Below are 20,602 nucleotides of genomic sequence, written 5' to 3' on the forward strand. Positions count from 1 at the left end.
AGTTAATACGTAGAAGACACTTAAAATACATATAACCAATGCCCTTATGGGACAAATCGATATTTAAAGAGAAATCCTTCTGTTTGCCATAACTGACTGGGTGGGTTTTTGAAATATGATTCAATTTTGAGCACTGTAACATTAAAAAAAGAATATTTAGAGCTGCTTCAAATCTTTATTTTCAAGCAGCATCTTAGAGGAATGATTAAGTCCCCCAAGTGCATCCTACAGTGGCAGCAGGTAGAGCACAGGTGAGGAGGTAGAAATCCATGGAAATAAATTCTTCCCCCTCAAGATGAATTTCCAGGGTATTGATATAATTCAGCACAAAAGCCAGAGACAGTGGAGAAGACAAAAAAAAAAAAATATATACACCCTGCTGTGCTTTAAAGGGTTTTTAGCATCCAAAATACCAATACTGTCAGTAAAAATTCCAAGAATAGCCTTCTGGGAACACAGTTATTTTGCATATTAAATTTAAATGTTTTTGTTAAGGTTACAAATCTATTTCATATTATTTTCTCTTTATATTAAGAAGATATATTTCTTAGTACTAAAAAGAAAGGAAAATCAGGTTACTTTCTCATTTTTTAAAAGAAATAGGAAACTGATCAAATATTAAAGAGTATCACAAAGACAAAATAGCAATACCTGAAGCTGCTTTAAAAATCAGGAGGAAAAGAAAGACATCCCCATTTGGGTATTCCATTTTCCTCAAAATTCTGCTTATTTCTCCAAGTTTTTCAGCTTGGAACTCCAGACCTTTTCCACTGACACCTTTTCCCACTGCACCAGAGCAGCCACAGCCTTAAAACTGTCACTAAAAAATACTCTTTATAACATTTCCGGGCAGAATTTAAAACAGTAGCCAAAAATGTGATTAAATTGTAAAAAAACCCTGACCACTTTACCATTTTCTCCATCAGTTTCAACAGTCATGAGGTCACAGAACACTTCCAAAATCATCTGCTACAAACACAACACGGATTTCTGTCTGATGTTGATGCACCATGGACACTTTTAAAGACACAGAATAAGTTTTACCAGGGGGTATTGCCAGGATAAAGTCAAATTCTGAAGTAAAATCTTGCTGTGAAGGAGGAATTGCATTGAAATGCAGAAACTGTGGCAACTGTGAAAAACCCCAAACCCATGTGGACTCAAAGCTTCCTAGCCTTTTTTATTCTATAATTATCTTCTCCTGGAAGTTTCCTTTTCTGCTCCTGTTTAATTTCCCATCCCATGTGAATGTTCATCCTCCTGGAGCAGGAGAAAATGGGGCTTCTGAATATTTTGGTGCATTATTCTCAGGCCTCTAGCAGGAATTATTTCTGGGAAGGAGCATCTTGTAGAATTCCTGCTAGACTTCCCTTTAGGCAGAAAGGTCAGGAATTTTCAGCAGCTTTTACAAGGAAATGTTAACTTCGGGAAGGAAACTTTTAGGAGCTGAAATCCCAATTTCTGCCTAGCAAAGAAAACTAATCAACACTCCACTATTGTAGTTCTGGGGGGAGGGAATCCCTCAAAGCCGTCTCAGCCATTAATTTGGCTACTTTTGACTTCTTTAAAATTTTGATTTATGCTGCTGTGTTTTATTTTATTTTAATTTGAGGTGGACTCTCAGTATCCAGCAGAAAATGCATTATTAGAATCTATAAAATGTAATTCAGTACAATACCTGCAGGTGAAACAGGTTAAAATACGGGGATCAAACTTAACCAGGCAGCACAGAGCCCACATGGAGGCAATTCACTTTTAAAGGTTCAATATTTAAATATTAACTATTCAAATTAATAAATTGTGGCAATAAAAAGTGAACATAAGGCATCAATCCCTAGGATAGCAACAGTCTGAGAAAATCAGGTGATTAAATGCTGAGAATAGTAATTTTCATCACCTTTTTATTTCCTACCCACATTAATTAATTTACATTTTCTCATCTTATCTCTGGCCTGTAAGATGCTTATTGGAAACAAATGGATCTCAAAGGCTCCTTAATGCTGGCAGTGCTTTGGATCCCAGGCTGTGGTGATTTTCAGGCTGAAACAGGGAATTCAGCAGAGATTGCTGGGAAGTGCATTAAGCTCATTTTCAAGTGATTAGTGCTTATCTGGATCTCGTTTTTCCAGGATGTGGCAGGCACTAATGCCATGTCATCCAATTAATGTGACCCACAAGGAGACATGAAGGAATTCTCTAATTCCTGCTTCACCTCCCTGCTTAATGCCCAGGGTTCAGCTGCTCTGTGAGTGCCTGCAGGATTGGGGGATGAAAAGGGAAATTCAGGTGCCACCTGAGTAGCTCAGCTGGAGGGGAAGGAGAAGGGATTCCCCTGGAGGCAGAAGGAGGGAAAACTGCCCAGAGGCTGTGCAGGCTCCAGCCTTGGAGGTGTCAAGAGACAAGGGAAGGAAGGACAAGGAGCTGCTGGAATGAGTCCAGAGCAGACACCAGGATGATCACAGGGATGGAGCAGCTCTGCTCTGGGGAAAGGTTGGGAGAGCTGGGATTGTTCAGCCTGGAAAAGCTGGCTTTGGGGTGAGCTCATTGTACCTTCAGTGCCTCAAGGACCTACAACACAGATGCAGAGAGACTACAAGGGCTGGAGGGACAGGACCCAGGGAATGGCTTCCCACTGCCACAGGGCAGGGATGGATGGGAGATTGGGAAGGAATTGTTCCCTGGGAGGGTGGGGAGGCCCTGGCACAGGGTGCCCAGAGCAGCTGGGGCTGCCCCTGGATCCCTGGCAGTGCCCAAGGCCAGGCTGGACATTGGGGCTGGGAGCAGCCTGGGACAGTGGGAGGTGTCCCTGCCATGGCAGGGGTGGCACTGGGTGAACTTTAAGGTCCTTTCCAACCCTAATCATTCCATGATTCTCTGATAAATCCCTCAGGAACTCCATCCTGAACCCGGATTTCTCTGATTCAGCAATTCTCCAGTAGCCAACAGATCATGAGCATCTAAAACCTTAAAATGATTCATGACAACAACGTGTGACTGTGCTAGAAAGTAAGAAGACCCATCCATATCTTGGAGCTTGTTGCTCCATACCCTCCCACAGTCCATATGTTTAATCCCAATGGTTCTCACTCCTCAAATTCTGCTTTCAATCCCTCACACAGCAACTAAATTAGAAAAGGTTCACTGCTGCCTGCACGCAAAAAATAAACTCATTAACATATATTGTCAAAAACAGAAAGCCAAACCCAGAAAATTCATCACAGCAATTCCTCAGGTCCCCTAAAGGGGCTCCAGGAGAGCTGGAGAGGGATTTGGGACAAGGTGTGGAGTGACAGGACACAGGGAATGGCTTCCCACTGCCAGAGGGCAGGGCTAGATGGGATATTGGGAAAAAAATCCTTCCCTATGAGGCTGGTGTCAAAATAAAATTGTCCAAGGGCTGTTCTTTGATTTTATTTGGCCAAATTTTCCTGGGCAGGACATCAGTGCAAGCACTGATACACAGGCAACTGCCCTAAAATGGGAAGTTTTAGTTGCAAACCTTGTAAATCTGTAATGATTTTGGGAAGAAAACACAGAAATATTTATCACATAGATAAAATAGATAGATAGACAGAATTTTACTGCTTGTAGTTGTTGATAAAACCAGCCCTTCTATTTAGAGGAAGAATTTGGGATAGGCATTAAACATGGAAAAACTCTGATTCAGTGTTCCAAAATTAACAATACTGTAGCGAAGTGAAGCTTTAGGATGTCCTGACCAGGTGTGGCAGGCCAGGGTTTGTGCTATTAAATAATATTTAGATTTGTCTCTTGTTTCTGTAGGGCTTGTTCAGAACTGTCAGGCTGTTGAAAAATAGTACTCTATTATCTAAGAAAAAATGCTTCTGAAGCAAATAATTCCCATCTCCGTATGTAATGCCAGGAGAACAGGAGAGTCCTGGATAATTAAGTTAATGGAGTTATTATGGGCAGGCTTAGGGGACAAAACCCAAGTTTGAAAGTGAAAAGAGGCACATGGCAGCGAGGATATTTCAGGAAAAGGTCATTTGGAGAGAGGACACCTAGAGATGCTGAGGGGACAGAAATAGCACTGAGCAAAACAGGATTGGCAGAGCTGTGACAGGTGACAGAATCAAGCTCAGGAATGCAGCTCAGTAACAAAACATCAAGAGGTCCTGCAAATATGGAATATTTGCTGAATTTAATCCCTGGAAGTGGCCAAGGCCAGGTTGGACAGGGCTTGGAGCAACCTGGGATAGTGGAAGGTGTCCCTGCCCATGGCAAGGGGTTGGAATTGGATGATCCTGAAGGTGCCTTCAATCCAAACCTTTCTGGGAATCTCTGACTGATGATGATTAATAGTATTTCATATGACTGATATAAAATTAAATTAAGTAAAACTTAAGTCAACTCTAGAAAGATATGTGAAAATTTTAAAAATTCTTTAAAAACTCCAAACCAGAAGGTTTTTGTCTTATTTCTGCAGCACAAACAGGTATAAATTAAAGCCTAAGTTTGCAATCAAATAATCTGCTGATGGAGCAATTCCATTCAAACACCTCCAAAGCTGGATAAATTGATGCTGATAGACACCAATCAATTATTCTGCAAAACTTACAGTTCTCAATGCTGAAGTAACACAAATGTTTTTTCTTCAGCCTCTTTATACCCTTCAGAAGCAAAATATTTCCCTTGGATGTAAAGAGCTGAAAGCTGATCTGTGCTGCAGCAGCAAAAGGCAGGAACATGAGGCTTGTCAGATGGACCAGAACTAAGATGCTTTTTTTCTCTTGAAGTCTATCTTTAATAGAAATTGATTATGTAAAAAATTACTCTGTTCAGCAAGGGGTTTTTTTATAACATTTTCTTCTTTTTACAGCAATTTCCAGCAGCTCTTAAGAGCCTCCCTGCAAGAATAACGTCTGAAAGAAGTAAAAATGAACTCTGGCAATGCCAGAGCTGAAAGGTCTTTTTTTCCCCAAAAAAAAACTTTATACTGAGAAAAAAACCCCAGATATAACACATGCTAAATGCTGCTCTTCAAATGAGATTTGGTGAGCTCCTAGAGAAGCTCCTCCCTCATTCCAAGATCGTCTCACTCAGAGAATTCCCATGCTGGGACATTCCCAATGAGCTGATATCCACATCTCATTAGTTAATGCTGAACTAAATTAATGCTGAACTTCTCTAACCAACTATTTTTTGCCAGCTAAATTGCACACAGAACGTGTTATCAGTGAAGACAACATTCATTGTTTTTCCACTAACAGGGAGGGATATTAATCAGTAGGCTTGGAATGTGCTTCTGCACCAATACAGCTGCCTCCAGAAAATTCACCATTCCACACTTCTAGCACTGAGCTGAAGTTTTTTAAATTATCTTCTTTGATTTGGAATGGCTTTTTATTCATTAAAAACACAGCAATGGGTAAAATACTCTCTATATTTGAACTCTTACCTAATGTATTTCTCTTCTCTGCTATTGAAAAGTTTTTCCGGATCACTGAAATGCTGGAACTTTTGCTGAGAATGGATTTAGCACTAAACCAAACACCAAATCAGGCACAGACAGATGTAAAAAGACCTCACACCTCTCCAGCACGCCTTTCTGGGGTTTCACCAGAGTCCCTGTAGTCAGAATCATCAGCTCTTAAAAAAAAAAAACAAAGCACAAAATTATCCTTATCCTTCTCTCAGCATCTCTGATTCCTAAGAGGAAAATAAACCCCACTGAAATCAGCAGATGGTTGTAGATGACATTCTGTGCTCAATTTACAACAGCTGTCACATTGAAGCCCACCAAAATCTCCCCTTGGAAATCTTGGAGGTCTTTTCCAACCTTAATGATTCAGCTTGGAGAATTTCCTCTGAAATGGCTGCAGGTGTTCTGTGCTATATCCCTGCACTCCTTAAGCCAGACAAGGCTTAAACTGAAGTTTAAAATAATCTCTTTTTGGATGAGACCTGGGGAATCAGATCTCACTTCTCTAGTGGTTCACTCCAAACAAGCAATGGCAGAAATAACGCAGAAAACAGATTTAATACTAATTAAAAGTGAACTCAAGCCCAGGAATGATAATTTCCTATTTAGGTAATGGTGAAAGCAGCCAGTGCAAAGCCCAAGACAACTCAGCAGTGAAGGGGGACAGGGAAGAGATACATTAACCCAAGTGTCTAAATTCCCAAAATTTCACCCTTTTAAATTCATCCTCTGACACCCAGAGGCCCCACTGCGATGGGGCTGAACCAGATGACCTTCAAAGGTCCCTTCCAACCCCAAACCTTCTACACAAGACAGGAACAGCCTCAGTGCAGAACGTGGCCAGAGGCTGCTGCACAAACCCAACCAAAAGCACCAAGTTCCAGAGTGTTTCGGAGGGGCCAAAATTCACTTTCCACCATCAGACAGGATTTTTGCTCCATTTTATGCTGTGGTTCCTTTGGTTTATAAGGTGGCCTCGAAATGCTCTGCAGCACAATGCTCGGGTAAGGGTTATAATTTCATCTTGATGATGGTCCTTAATTGCTGGAAGGGTTCTGTAGCCAACACAGTGTTTAGGATTCAGGACAGGGATTTCACAGCTTCAGTCTTGTTTTCTGAATGCAAGGCTGCACTATAAAAGAGAATTGCTTTTTTAAGTTATCTGTTTATTCCTCACATGTGTATGAGCCTGTACATAGGACAGGAAGTTGGTGAAATTAATCTGTTCCATGGTAAAACTGGCAAGGAACAGCTCAGGTAAAGAAGCTGCTGAGACCCTTATCATTTTTGGCCAACCCCTCAGCTTTTCCCAAAGAACAAAGATGCAGGTGCCTGGCTGCCACCCTGACCTCCCAGAAGGGAGAATTGAGCCTGGAAGCCCTCAAAAATCATTTCTCTGCCAAAAAACCAAGTTGTATTTCTAGTTTTCAGTCACTTCACAGCACCTCACCATAATCCCCAAGACCCTCCTAAGCAGCAGGGAAAAGCTGAACAATCCCATTCCTATTTCTCTTCTGTAATTTTTGAACTTCTCCTTTCCATTTTGGTGCAGGAAGTATTTTTTTAATTTGACTTTCATAAATTAAGCACTCAGCTGTTGGGTTAATTAAATTTTTTTATCATCATAATTAACAAGCGGTTTTTTCTTCCCCTTTCTAGCGTGGAATTGGATTTTAAACAGCAAGAAGATAAACTCCAGCCAGTTTTGAGAAAACTTCATCCTATTGAGGAAACTCAGGTTGCACCTTTGCCTTATTCTCAGGAGAGCTACTCCTCTACTCCCAAGCAAAAATCCAAAACTGAATCAAAAAAGCATGGAAGATGGAAACTCTGGTTCCTTTAACCCAAGTCCATTACGTGTGCAGTTCAAGGCCTTCTTTGACAAATACTTGGAGTTCTATCCATCATCTCTGACGGGATCTTGGTGGAATGAGGAGTGTTCCCGGCCAACGGCAGCGTCCAGTTCTCACCGTGTGTACCAAAAAGGCCTTTGTACCTACGGACTCATGCCCAGGAGCAAGGGCTTGGGGAACCCCCTGCCCACTTCTACTTCCAGTTTGCCAATGTGGGATGTAAAACCTGAATGGAAATCTGGACAAAGACGGGAAGTAAAACTGTTCCCCCCCGCCTCAGATCTGAAAGCGTCGCGCTCCGACCTGTTCAACCGTAGGCCGTCATCCCGCTCCCACAGGAATGGTTAAAGCCTTCTGGGGGTCCGGGGTGTTGTCTTTGGACAACAGTGAGGGGGAAGAGTAACAAGCAAGCCTTATGTTTGCAGCAGTGTTCGGTTTTACAGCTCCATGTTGATCGGGGAGTGCAGTTTTCAGCACAGAATTCCTGGACAAAGCACAATTTTTCCCGTGGCCCGAGGCCGCGCTGATCTCCGAGACGTGACTGTGGTGTATTCTCTGCCTTCATGCTATGTAGACTCCAACCAAGCGCTCACATTTCGCCATCATTTCTGGTTCAGCTGTGTCCTCACCACCTGAAGAACCACTCTGCTGCTCAGCCCCAGCCGGGGAGCGGCCAGAAACCTCCCAAAAATCAAGCCCAGCCTTTAAGCACCTCCAGCTCACAGGGTCCAGGCCACGGGACAACCTCTCAGTGTCACCTTCGGTACCCAAAAGGTCTCAGCCACACAGAACAAAACCCGACCCCAAACCAGACCGATCCCAATCTGGATTGTTGGCGTTTGCCATGGGTTAGTATTTTTTGTAACAGTCTTTGGAAAACCTCTCCACTACTGCAGGAGATTTCGGGGCTGCAGCACTGCTTGGAAGGAGCTGGAATTTGAAATGCTATTTATTTATTTATTAGGCTGCTCAGATGGGTTTCCCAACTTACTATAATTTATATCTCGATCTATTAATTGTACTCAGTAATTGAAACACTTAGGGGAGAGATGGGAATCAGATTTTTCCTAATTTTGTTTGGTTTTTTTTTTTTTTAAGTGGCACTTAAAATTTTGCTCTGACTTATAAACTGCAACTTTTTCATTTAAGTATTTGCTACTGTCATTAAACTTGCATCTAAAATGACCATTGGTGGAAAAATTCCTCATGCTAGAAGTGGCCAGGGAGTGGGAATCTTGGCTTTTGTTTTGGTTTGGGGTTTTTTCCTAAGGATTTCAGATAATTTGACTGGCGTGTGACAAATTGGGTTTGAAATTGCATCCCCTGCAGCAGCAGGAAGGTACAAATTCTTCGGCCTTTAGGTGCAAGAACCATGATCATTAATTTGCACATACTAAAAATTTGGGAGGTGTTTTCCTTTACACTGTTTCTCCTCTTAGCTCAGCATCCAGTTTATTCCTATGATGAAACTGGAGGAAAAGAACTTTTTTTTTTTCCTCCAAAAGAGCAAGAAAAGCAAGTTAAAATGGGAAATGCAGAAGATGCCTACGGCCAGCTCAGTTTTTGCAGTAAACCTTCAAGAGGGCTACGAGCACTTGCACAGAAGCAAATCCTGAAATCCTTTGGTGGAAGTTGAGGGATTAGGAAGGTGATCCTGTACACCAGGAAGGAAGTGCCATTGTTTCACGTGGAAAAAACCCCGTGTTACATGTATTTTATATTGCTTTTAACTAAAATATAGAACTGTTTACAGGACAGCCCATGTGACATGGTTTAGAAACCCAAATATTTCCAAACAAAAAAATACTTTTTTTTTTTAAAGCAGAAAGGAATCTCAAATACAGGCAGAACGAGGAAAATACAGCAGCATTCATTATTAAAATAATGTTAATGACTAATGCACCCCTCCACGCTAACAGGCCTAGTGTTTGGGGTTTTTTTTAAAGAAATGAAACCAAGCATCTCTCCACAGCAATCAGTTCCCAAATCCTCAGTGCCACCCCTCTGTAGCTTTGCCCATGAAGCTGTTTGTGTGTGCAGGGACCCTGCCACAAACCCGACCTGTTTGTGGTTACTGACTCATCACGGGAAAAGAGGGAGGAAACTCACACTGGAGAAACAAAGAGCTCAAAGAGAAAGTTCTCACGGCGTGTTCTGTACATGTCCAGGCTATTTTCTTAAGAAGTTGCAAATTTTTAATTTTTTACATTTTTTTAAACCTGGGGAAAGCTGACATTAACATAGAGTCTTGCTTCCAACCAACATCTCGTGTTCTCTCCTACCCTCCGATGTACTTTGTAATAAAATGTTTTTGCAAGTGTGTAAAATGTATCATAATTGTATTGCCTTTAGAATCACTCAGGCTCAGGTTAGATAGACACCAAGAGAAAAAAACAAACCTAATTCTTTAGAGCTTTTAGTGTAGAAGATCTTGGGAGGTCCTAACAAGGAAAATGCGGTTTTTATTTTCAGTGTGGCTTTGCTGGATTCACTGGCAGTCCCCTGCACTTCATACACTGATTTTCTATCTGCACTTCTCCCATCTCCTGCTATCAAAATACTTTTTAGCCAATAAATACTGCAGTGATTTTATATCCCTCGCTCTTTGCTGAGTCCTTATAATTTCCACCCAGCAACAGTTGCATTCTTTGGTTTAGAACTATGAGGAAAATACTATTCCTGTGAGTAGCATTTGGTTTCTTAAAGATAAAAAAAAAATCACTGTAAAAATACTTTAAAAAAACAGATAAACTGAAAAAAACATGATTAAAACTGGAAAATCCTACCATGGGTACAAAGTGTTTGCTTTTTCTTGCCTAAAATGCAAAACCACCATCCATGCCTTTAATTCCGCTCAATGTTTTAAAGGTTAAATCCCTTTTTCCAATCAAATAGGGCCATTTTTCATGAACTTCCCAACCAAGTCAGCTGTCAGATGACACCAGTTCTTCAGGACCTGTGTATTGCCACATGTTATATATTGCTGCTGGAATTGAACTGGAATTGAACCAGACTGCCCTAAAAATCCAACTGACACCATTTTGTCTGGGAGAATGAAAGGGACTGCATGAAGGTTTTTAATATTCCATAAAATCCATCTGTGGTTCATTGAAATAACTGGAGTGCTACAAATGTGTCCATTTGTTTAGGTGAATGCAGCTCGTTCCCATAAATGTTGGTAGGGAATGCAACAGGGATGCAGTATTAATGATGGAATAAAATCATGGCCACCATCCAAATACCACTTCAGTTTCTGTGAAATTAGCTTGCAATATGTAATTTCAAAGGAGAAGAAAACATGTGACTCAGTTAAGCGAAGTATTTTTACATGGAAGAAGTCTGGTGAAGAAAATGAGGTTTTCTCCCCAACATTTTGGAATCCATGAAGCCTGACCTGGACAGATTTTAAGGCACAGGAAGATAATTTACACCCAGATTCAACTCCTGAATAACTGCAGCCCCAGAAATCTCCTGTGGCCATCAATAACTCTTATTTCAGACTTGTACTTGTATTTTACAGCCTGCTGGAGAGGCCTCCAGCCTAGAAGTGCCAAGAGATAGACAATCCACCACTGTCTTTGACTGACTGATTATCCAGAGCTCCCCCATCAGTGGCACACTCTCTGCTCCCCTTGAGCCTTGTCACTCTCCTTGTGTCAGGTGCCACCTGCACTCCACAGAGATTCCCCTTCTCAGTCGGCTTCCAGGACCCTCAGACAGATTCCACAAACCCCTTCTTCTCCTTCTGATGGCTCCTGCACCATTTCTGTTCTGGTTTCCCCTCATCCTTGTCCCAAAGCACAGCAGGGAAAGCAGCAACATGGGGCACATTCCATTCATCAGCAACACCATAAAGTCCTGTCCACTGCTTCCTGCTCACACACCCCAATAACCCCAATAACCCAAAGAGCCCTTTTTCCCTGGTCACAGCACTGGCTTCATTCCCCATACACCCCTAGATGTTTTCCAGAGCCACTCTCCTTAAGGACATACTCTTGGAAGTTAAAATCACAGGATCATGGAATGGTTTGGGTTGGAAGAGACCTTAAAGACCATCTCATTCCACCCCTCGCCATGGGCAAGGAATCTTCCGCTAGGCCAGGAGATTTCCTTCCAAAAATTAAAGAGCTTGGTTTCCTTGGCTTTGGAAACAAAGCCCATCCCAAGCTGCTGACACAAGGCAAAGGAGCAGCCATGGATCCTTCTGGAGCTGCCACCGAGGCTGCTCTGTCCTGATTTACTGGAGGAGGCCGAGATGCTGCCTCACATGGAACCCAACGTTGTTCAAAAGCCACCAGGCAAGGAAAGAGATGCTTTAAAACCACCCTTGCAAAGACTCAAAGAAGTTTGCTCAATTTACTTTTTCTTCAGGCAACGTGTTCTTCAGTAAGGAAGATTTTGTGGTTTTTTTCCAGGTGACTTCTCACTGTGCCAGGAGCAGGAGCAGCTCGAGGCAGGAGCAAAATTAACCTAAACCAGGCAGTTCGGAGCAGCAGGACACAGCTCAGCACCCTCAGGCTGCATCCTGTACTTGCCTCTACTACTGATAGACTCATTGCATAAAATAAATAATAATAACAGAATCTTCTACTCAGCAAATGGATCAAGTAAAAATCACCAGTGAGACTTCCAGAGTGAAAAATAGTCCAAACCAATGAGGATTAAAAACTTGCTACCAAAATTATGGTCAAATCAGATTTTAAACTAATCACTTTTACTCCATTTTATTTAACAATATCTAGTTCTTCTCCTTGCAACTGGTCTCTTACTTCAAGGTAATTCTCTTTTGAAGGTATAGGACAAAACTTGCTTTTGATTTTATCAAGGAACTCACATTTACGGAGGACAAAATGAAAACCAAATGTGCAAAGCCAAAGGGGACTACTGGAGGATCTTTCCAGTTCAAGGCTGTAGAAAAGGCACATCCTGTAATTAAAACTTTTCACTTGAGCACTTAAATCCTTGACATCCCTCCACTGCTCATAAACTGCATTAAGCAACATCAGGTTTTGGATGGAGATGGTGCCACTAAGTATTTTTCCAACATGCCAGCTTTAGCACACCAATACAGATATATTTGTAGAATAAAAAAAAAAAATGGTTATGTCCTGTATTGTACTTCTTTTAAAGAAGTTATCATTACTTGAACCGTGCTTCTGTGAGGTATTTCGAATTCCTTCCTTCCAGTCATCCTGTATGGTTAATTTTCTACTACAGGTAAAACTAAAAAAAAAAAGTCAGTGTATCATTTCAACCCAAATCTGATTCAAGAGAGATCAGGTTGTGCTTCCTAGTAATTATTATTATTATCCATTTTACTCCTCCTACTTTGCTGACACCACAAAAATGAGTGGTTGCTGGTTATTTAACAGGGGAATCTTTTCCGCAAAGGCTGCATTGTAAGGTGGGAGTAAGTACTCATTAAACACACCCTGAAATCTCAGTGTTCATTAGCTGATTATAGAGGCTGTGCATGGAGGGGTTCCAGGCTGTGCTCATGAGCACGACAGAGATCTTTAATACCACGGTGCTGAGTTCAAACACACACACAAGTTTTTAAATCTACTCTGCTAACTGCAAAAGGCATAATTAACATTTTTAAATATCACCTGAATCATGCTCATCAAAACAATAATTAACTCCCATTCAGCCTGAAACTGAGGAAGTTAAAATAACACACAAGTCTTTCGACTTCCTTGTACTGCTACTGCATCCCAGCACTGGAATATTCTGTAGGAATGATCTGCATGGAACCATCTCCCCAGAGAGGTTGTGGATTCCCAGCCCTGGCAGTGTCCAAGGCCACGCTGGACAGGGCTTGGAGCACCCTGGGACAGTGGAAGGTGTCCCTCTCACAGCAGGGGTGGAATAGGATGAGCTTTAAGGTCCTTCCAACCAAAACCAGTCTGGGATTCTGAGATTTCTTGCTCCAGCAATGGATTTGGAGATCCATTATCCCTTCCTTACAACAAAACCCAAAGTGATACAAGTGGAAGATACAAGTGGAAGCCAGTGGATGATGCACCAAAGACAAAATGAAATTGCAGCACATTTGCCAACACAAGCACCCCCAAATGCCAAGGAAATGGGCAGCAGGAGGTAAGGAAGACATGCTGAGGACACAGAGCCCTTTAAAAAGTCAAATACCACTGTGTGCAATTACAGGGGGAATCTAAACTGGGAAGGAAAGAGATCAAAAAAAAACAAGTTGCTGATGGACTCATCTCTCTAACAATTAACCCCTTTGTAAGAAAGAGATCCGTGCACTGAGCCAAACTGACCCAAACTGATGCAGAACTGAGGGAAAAGTGCTCAGACACAGCACAAACCTGACCCACTTTGACCAGTTTCCTGGAGAGATCAGCTGCCAGATGCAGACAGCTAAGAAAGAATACAAGGGAAAGGCAAACACACAGAGAGACTCCCAAAACCACACTTAGATCTATCCCCATCTCAGATATCAACAGGCCTCACTATGGTTTTCATTCCTTAGACCAATATTAATTAACAGTTCAAAAATTCAAGTGTCAGGCTTCAAAATCACAGTGTTGAGTCAGCAGGGTTGCTTGCATCAGTCCTTCCTCTAAACATAATAATTCTGGGCTCTGTTCTTCAATCACTTCAACACTTACCTTGATTATCTCAGTTTAAGTCAAAAAGACAAGTAAGTGCTTGTTATAATGCAGTAACAAACAGCCAAGTCCCTCATTTCCACACTTCTCAGCTGGCTAATTACCAATCCTACATCATTTTGGTGCACACAGATATCAATCCTGGCTGATCACCTGCTCACAGATATTTTTCAAGCACTTTTTTTTCCTCTCCCCTTGTGTCAACCACAGTAAAATTACCAGGCAGTGCTTTCCAGCTTCCTGAGCACACAGAGAGTGAGAGGAGGTTCTGATTGCTTTGGGTCACCTGGGATTGCAATCCTATTACAGCCAGGTTCAGGAAGATGTGGCAGAGGTGTTTGAGTTTACACCAGGAGACACTTACAATGAGCTCTGAGTCCCGTCCCATGGAAATCACTGTTCTGTTCACCGTCCTCAGCAGGTTCTCCATGATGATCTGGACATGTCTCTGTGTGGGGCCCTGAGGACAAGGAATAAATTAGTGGTAACTAGAAACAACAGACACCAACACAACTGAACTATTTGTGTTGCCTTTCAACCCACCTGTCTGGTGAAAATTAAATGAAACATCACTTGCTGTTGATCAAAAGCAGCGAATGAGCCTCCCACTTTAACAAAGCGTATTTCGGTAATACACGTTACTGATAAACTAAAATGTGCTGTTACAACGTCAGTGAAAAGCCAAGTCCCTGGAAATACAGCCTATGACATTTAGTTACCCATTTATTTTCTTCCCCCAAGTCATTTTTCCAACATCAAACCCTCACAGGCATTACCGGATTGGGGGTGCTGTTCTGCAACAGCTCAATTAAAAGGAAAAGCAAAACTTTCATTAAGGAACTGCCAGTTGCAGTCAGCTGTTTCAAGTCAGTATTAGAAGCCATCTACCACTACTTTTGAAAGAGTTAAAGTGAAATATTTATTCCAAGCAGCTTTTAAGGGCAAGTCCAGAAACCTCACACAGAATGACGGGCAAAAAATAAAGCCAAAAACACAACAAGGAGAAAGAAACAGATGAGCTTTGCTCCTGTCTTTTACTTCATAGATGAAAAATGGATTTTCATATTCGAAGGACAATCCACCACCAGCACAAACTCACCCAGGAACTGGTCCTGCTGCCAGGATCAGCCTGGGAGAGGGTGGAGCTGCAGGTGAGCTCCTTCCACAGGCAGAAAAGCAGCCAAGCTGCCAGAACCGAATTCCTCCCGTAAAACAGCCCCCTCTCTGAAGCAGCCATGCAGAGCTACTTCCAAAAAGAAACAAAATCAGAGCAAAATCCAAAAAACCACAATTAAGTAAGATGCCAGATCAGATGCAAGCAGCTGACCCCCGAGGTCCTTTCCAACTGAATCAGTGTATGATTCTACACAGGACTGAAGGTTCAGGCAGCAGCAGCAGCCCAAATTTTAGGAGAGCATCAAATCACTGCAGCTCTCTGGCAAAGCACCAATATTTGTACATTTGTTGAGGTCAGGAGAAAACAAAAAAAGAGACTATTATGCAAAAAAAAAGAAAAAAAGGGGATATTACACATGCTGCACATCTGGGAACTGTGTCAGCAACAATTCAACTCAAATGCACATTTCCCAAAATGCCCATGGGAGAAAAAAAAAAAACCCACCAAAACAAAACATTTTCCACCTGGAAGAGGCCAGGCAGAATAATGAGGAAGGTTTAACTCCTAAGGGTATTTATTTATTCCCTGTCTAACCAGAAAAGCTGCACTGGGCGTGCCTCAGACAAAAGAAGCGCTGTGCTGGATGTGACGTGTGAGATGTCACGCATCCTCATCACTGGAAAACTAAAAGAGGTAGAAGAGACTGGTTAGGAGGTTATATTAAAAAAAAAAAAACAATTCTAAGGCTTCAGGAGTTACCTGCTTAATTCACTTTACTGAAACAATTTCTGTGAAGTGTTACTCATCACAGAGCCACCCCACACTCACCACGTCTTTCTTGTAGAGCACTTCCAGGATGTTACTCAGCAACTGGCAGCAAGCCTCCAGATCTTCTTGTCTCTCCAAGTGATACTTGAGCTGGTCTGTCATTGTTGGCAGCAAGATTTCCCTGCAGTCTGCACACAAAACACGAGGTTACAAACACAGCTTTCAGGGCCTTTGGGCTGATGTGCTTCAGTGCTTACATAAGACACAAAAATATCAGGAAAAAAGAAATTAACTTCCAGCTTTTCAACCAAAACCCCAGCTCACCTTAAAAACTTCTGCTTCTGAACTGCTCCAACCTTTGACCATTTGCTCCTATTAAAAAAAAAGTCTCTCCTTCCTTGCTCAAGTACTCAGACTTTTCCTACATGGAGGGAAGCACCAGGTCAGAATGAATTACTAATTATCCATATAATGCCAGCCCAATGACCAGCCTGGTTCAGCAGATTTGCCCCAGAGATGCTCTGTGATCACAGCCTTGTGCCTCTGCATTTGTGCAACTCCAGGATGTGTTGCTCCCTGAATTTTGGGCTAATATGGAAAGGAAAGAGCAGATTAAGCAAAACCCCACAGGGCACAGGGGTCCTGTAATGTGAACTGTCCCCAAATGCAGGGGAGGGGAAGAACCCCAAGGCCCAGCTGCTGAGCTCTCCAGGAAAGGCACAGAACTTGTCCTGGCAAAACCCAAGAGGTGAATCAGTCTTTAATAACTTAAAAGGCCCCTGATTAAAGGTTTGAGAATGCCTCACAGCCCTGCTAAGCCCCACTGGTAGGGAGGAGGCAAAGATCAATTTAGTATCTGAGTCACCTCAGAGTTCCACTGTCTGGAGCTGCTCTGATCAATGGGGGAGGCAGTCAAGCTGCATTTCTGAGAAAAGGAAAACTAATTGATTTGTCACAATGCTTAGTTTGGAATTACACAACCAGCACAGAACACTCTGGTCCCCTGGGGTGGAGCTGACAGCTCCTCAGCATCCACCTGGGAGCACCTGGGGCTGGTGATAAACATGGGGGGGGGGAACAAAATGGGCTGGGCACTCCAAAAAATCATCCCAAGGGCAATGAGGAGCAGCTGAGGGAGCTGGGGGGACTCAGCCTGGAGAAAAGGGGGCTCAGGGGGACGTTCTGGCTCTGCACAACTCCCTGACAGGAGAGACTATTGAGTGAAGGACACAGGGAACGGCTTTAAGCTGAAAGTGGGGAGATTTAGATGGGATATTGGGAAGGAATTGTTCCCTGGGAGGGTGGGCAGGCCCTGGCACAGGGTGCCCAGAGCAGCTGGGGCTGCCCCTGGATCCCTGGCAGTGCCCAAGGCCAGGCTGGACATTGGGGCTTGGAGCAGCCTGGGACAGTGGGAGGTGTCCCTGCCATGGCAGGGGTGGCACTGGGTGGGCTTTAAGGTCCCTTCCAACCCAAACCATTCCATGACTCGGTGATATTTCAGCCAATCCAGTGCTGTGGTGACATCCTCCACAAGGAGATGAGATGTTCAGTGTATCTTTGCTATGAACTATTTTGGAAAACACTGAGCTGACCAACTGGGTGTTGATTACCAGGAAACGCTGAGGAAGAAAGATGAACCCTCCTCACCCTGCCTGCCACAAACACCTCCCAGCCCTGATCAGTGGGGAACCTTGATGGTCCAGAACACTGGCTCCTGCCCACAAGCCAGCTCAGGATCTGATGCACAATGATCACAATGATAATTCCATATCTGTAAAGTCCAGCCCGTGGTGATTTAATGCCACAGACAATCAAATACTCATCTGTATCAAAGGATGCTCAGCAGGAATTATCAATCAGCAGCACCCAAGGAAAGCCTTCAATGAACGGGCACAGGAACTCTGCTGAAGGTGAATTCACACCATAAATTTGTGTCAATAAAAACATTCTGTTTGTTGGGACACTGACAAATCCATTTATTTTATGGTTCATTTCGTTCACGTGGCCAAAAAAGTTTAACCTTTGCTCAGCAACTTTGTTTCCACTACACAGCTCGTGAGTTGAGTCATAATTGAACAATAAGAACTCTTATAAATGCTGGATGTTGTCTACTAATATTCAATAGACTCAAATTCCTCACAGAAAAATCCCTGGATTTTCTCTTTCAGACCACAGCAGCTCCACAGCTCAGTTAGCAATCAGCTGGAAGTCATTTGGAAAACAAAGCAACAGTGAATCCAAACAACTCCACAGGACAAAACAAATCAGACAAATCACTGTTTACATAAACCAAAACCTTGACATCTGCAAGGACAGGACACTTCCTTTAACTCCCCGCCACGAGTACTGAAAATATGCACTAAATTATTATTAAACTGCTCCACAACTCAGGAAAAAATTGTATTTATGCCCTTTTGCTTAATTTTTAATTGGTGGAGTGAAGATTATATATAACATTACTTATATTATGTTATTATATTGTGGTAGGGATAATTGTTATTTATTTAGATATGTATTTACTTCTAAATGGAAACATTTATCTAATTACTACATATTCATATTTATGTTGTGTTTATAAAAATGAGTAAAATAAATTTTAAAACTATATTTTACTTTTTTTTTTTTTTAAAGATACACAAACCCCACCACCAGAGTCCATTCTGATCCAAGGTCTCAAACTCTCCAGATTTCACGTGGAATCATCCATCACTCAACAACATCACTAAAGCAAAATGCTTTAACAAACTGCTTCACACACACACCCCCTCATCCTTCAAGCTTCACAAATTCATGTATTTTGAATTTTAATTCCTCTGGAGATACAAACACATCTTCCTCGACCTCTCAAAGCACAGAATTAGAGCCTTTTTCTCCACCAGAAACAGGCTGATGGAATTTTCTGTGCATTTGCCAGCCTTCCCCAAGTCCACAATCCTGTAGTTCATATTGCTTTTAGAAAAGAAAATCTCATTTGTGCAACAGGATCCAGGATTAGTTGACAGCTTATATGGAAGTATTCCCTATCAGTTTCAAATTCCTGAATCAGTGAGAAGCAGGAAGGGCAGGGAACCACCTTTTAGTAATGAACTCCTACCCACAGAGCAAGGGGGAGAAAAATCTAAATTTTAAAAAGGCTGTGGATAGGGGCTTGATTTGTTTTTGAGTGAATTGGAGCATTTATGAAAGGTTTCCCAGCACTACTGGGGCTTCAGACACAAACTTCAGAGAATGATCGTGATGAAAAATTATGGTGAGAAGATCAGAGGGATGGGAGTCCCTTTCCTATGAGGAACAGCTGGGAGAGCTGGGGGTGCTCACCTGGAGAGGAGAAGCTCCAGGGAGAGCTCAGAGCCCCTTGCAGGGCCTAAAGGGGCCTGGAGGAAAGCTGGAGAGGGACTGGGGACAAGGGATGGAGGGACAGAATAAGGGGGAATGACTTTAAGCTGAAAGTGGGGAGATTTAGATGGGATATGGGGAAGGAATTGTTCCCTGGGAGGGTGGGCAGGCCCTGGCACAGGGTGCCCAGAGCAGCTGGGGCTGCCCCTGGATCCCTGGCAGTGCCCAAGGCCAGGCTGGACCTTGGGGCTGGGAGCAGCCTGGGACAGTGGGAGGTGTCCCTGCCCATGGCAGGGGTGGGAGTGGGTGGGATTTGAAGTCCCTCCCAACCCAAACCAGTCTGGGGTTCTGTGATACCAGTGGCAAGAGAAGTTTTTAAGGCCACACTTTATTTATTGGCACATCAAACCCCCCCCAGACATCCATGGGAATCCCACAGTGGTTTGGGTCAGCGCACTGCCTGGAATCCCCATCCCAACCCCACCAAAGCCTGCTGGATTTAAGACATTCCTAACAGGCAGTGACAGGAAAACCCTGGTTAGGAGCCTCCTGATAAGATCCAAGAGCCATTAAGCAGCTCTGTTCTGCCAGCAAACCCAGCCTGAGTCCTGATTAATCACCCTCCCACTAAAACAGATCCGTTTAAATTTCTCGGGAGCTCAATAATGTTGGCCCACACCATTCCCTGCACCCTGAAGGGCTGAGTTTGAGCGTGAGGTTTCAAAAACAAAGCAGCCACACACAATTCCTACCTCCTCCTCTGAAAATGAAACTGCTTCAATAAGGGAAGGCAAAGATCAATATGGTAAATGCACGCTGTGCCCCTGTAGCCTTTCTCAGGAGTGTTTTACACTCATAATTCCTTGTTTTATCTGACTTATCTCCATTTCTTCCTCCCCAAGAGAGTAAAGGATGATGCCTGATATTACTGACTTCTGCCCCAAAGTCCTGGCAACCTGAGAGCAGCCAGGAGAAGGGAAAATTATTACACAGTGAGCTGAGAATGAATGAAGCAAATGAGTAACACTGACGCACAGCTCTAGCCAGGAAACATGAAAGTATTCTTGGGGACACCATTTCACCCAGGTCCCAACAAACACCAGCAACTCCACCTGCATTCCTCCTTTTTCTTCTTGAAAATGCAACACTTAAGGGCTGAGTAATTTCAAATCATCTCAAAAGTGGAGGAGGAAGTCTGGACTTGCTGTTTCTACCAAATTTCTAAGGCAGAAAGACCATGGTGACACAGCTGGTAAACTTGGCTTTTCAGAGATTCTAAGAGTGGTATAAAACCACCACAGTGCCAATCCACCGAGATTTTTTTTAAATTGGAACCAGAAAAATTTGTTTTCTCAGCACTCAGCGGTCCTGGCTTTTGTGATCAGAGAGAAGAATCCTTTCAAGTCTCCTTTCTCACTGAACCAGGGCCTATTTGCTCCCTCATTACCTTCCC

At 42.9% G+C, this 20,602-nt stretch overlaps 2 protein-coding genes across 3 annotated transcripts in view; one reads left to right on the forward strand and one right to left on the reverse strand.

Moving 5' to 3' along the window:
- Positions 1-9,888, forward strand: part of INSYN2A (inhibitory synaptic factor 2A) — a 40,312-nt gene extending 30,424 nt beyond the window's left edge. Inside the window, exon 4 of the mRNA XM_039553491.1 lies at positions 7,103-9,888. Coding sequence (XP_039409425.1) covers positions 7,103-7,286 — 184 coding nt within the window. The 3' untranslated portion in view covers positions 7,287-9,888. The remainder of the gene's footprint in view (positions 1-7,102) is intronic.
- Positions 1-20,602, reverse strand: part of DOCK1 (dedicator of cytokinesis 1) — a 264,405-nt gene that overhangs the window by 167,297 nt on the left and 76,506 nt on the right. For both annotated transcript variants that reach the window (XM_010408449.4, XM_010408448.4), the window contains exons 26-27: positions 15,874-16,001; positions 14,293-14,388 (exon numbers count right to left, since the gene is read on the reverse strand). In XM_010408449.4, the coding sequence (XP_010406751.3) occupies positions 14,293-14,388; positions 15,874-16,001 (224 nt within the window). The remainder of the gene's footprint in view (positions 1-14,292; positions 14,389-15,873; positions 16,002-20,602) is intronic.

This window comes from Corvus cornix, chromosome 6 (assembly GCF_000738735.6).
Source record: "Corvus cornix cornix isolate S_Up_H32 chromosome 6, ASM73873v5, whole genome shotgun sequence".
Taxonomy (NCBI): domain Eukaryota; kingdom Metazoa; phylum Chordata; class Aves; order Passeriformes; family Corvidae; genus Corvus; species Corvus cornix.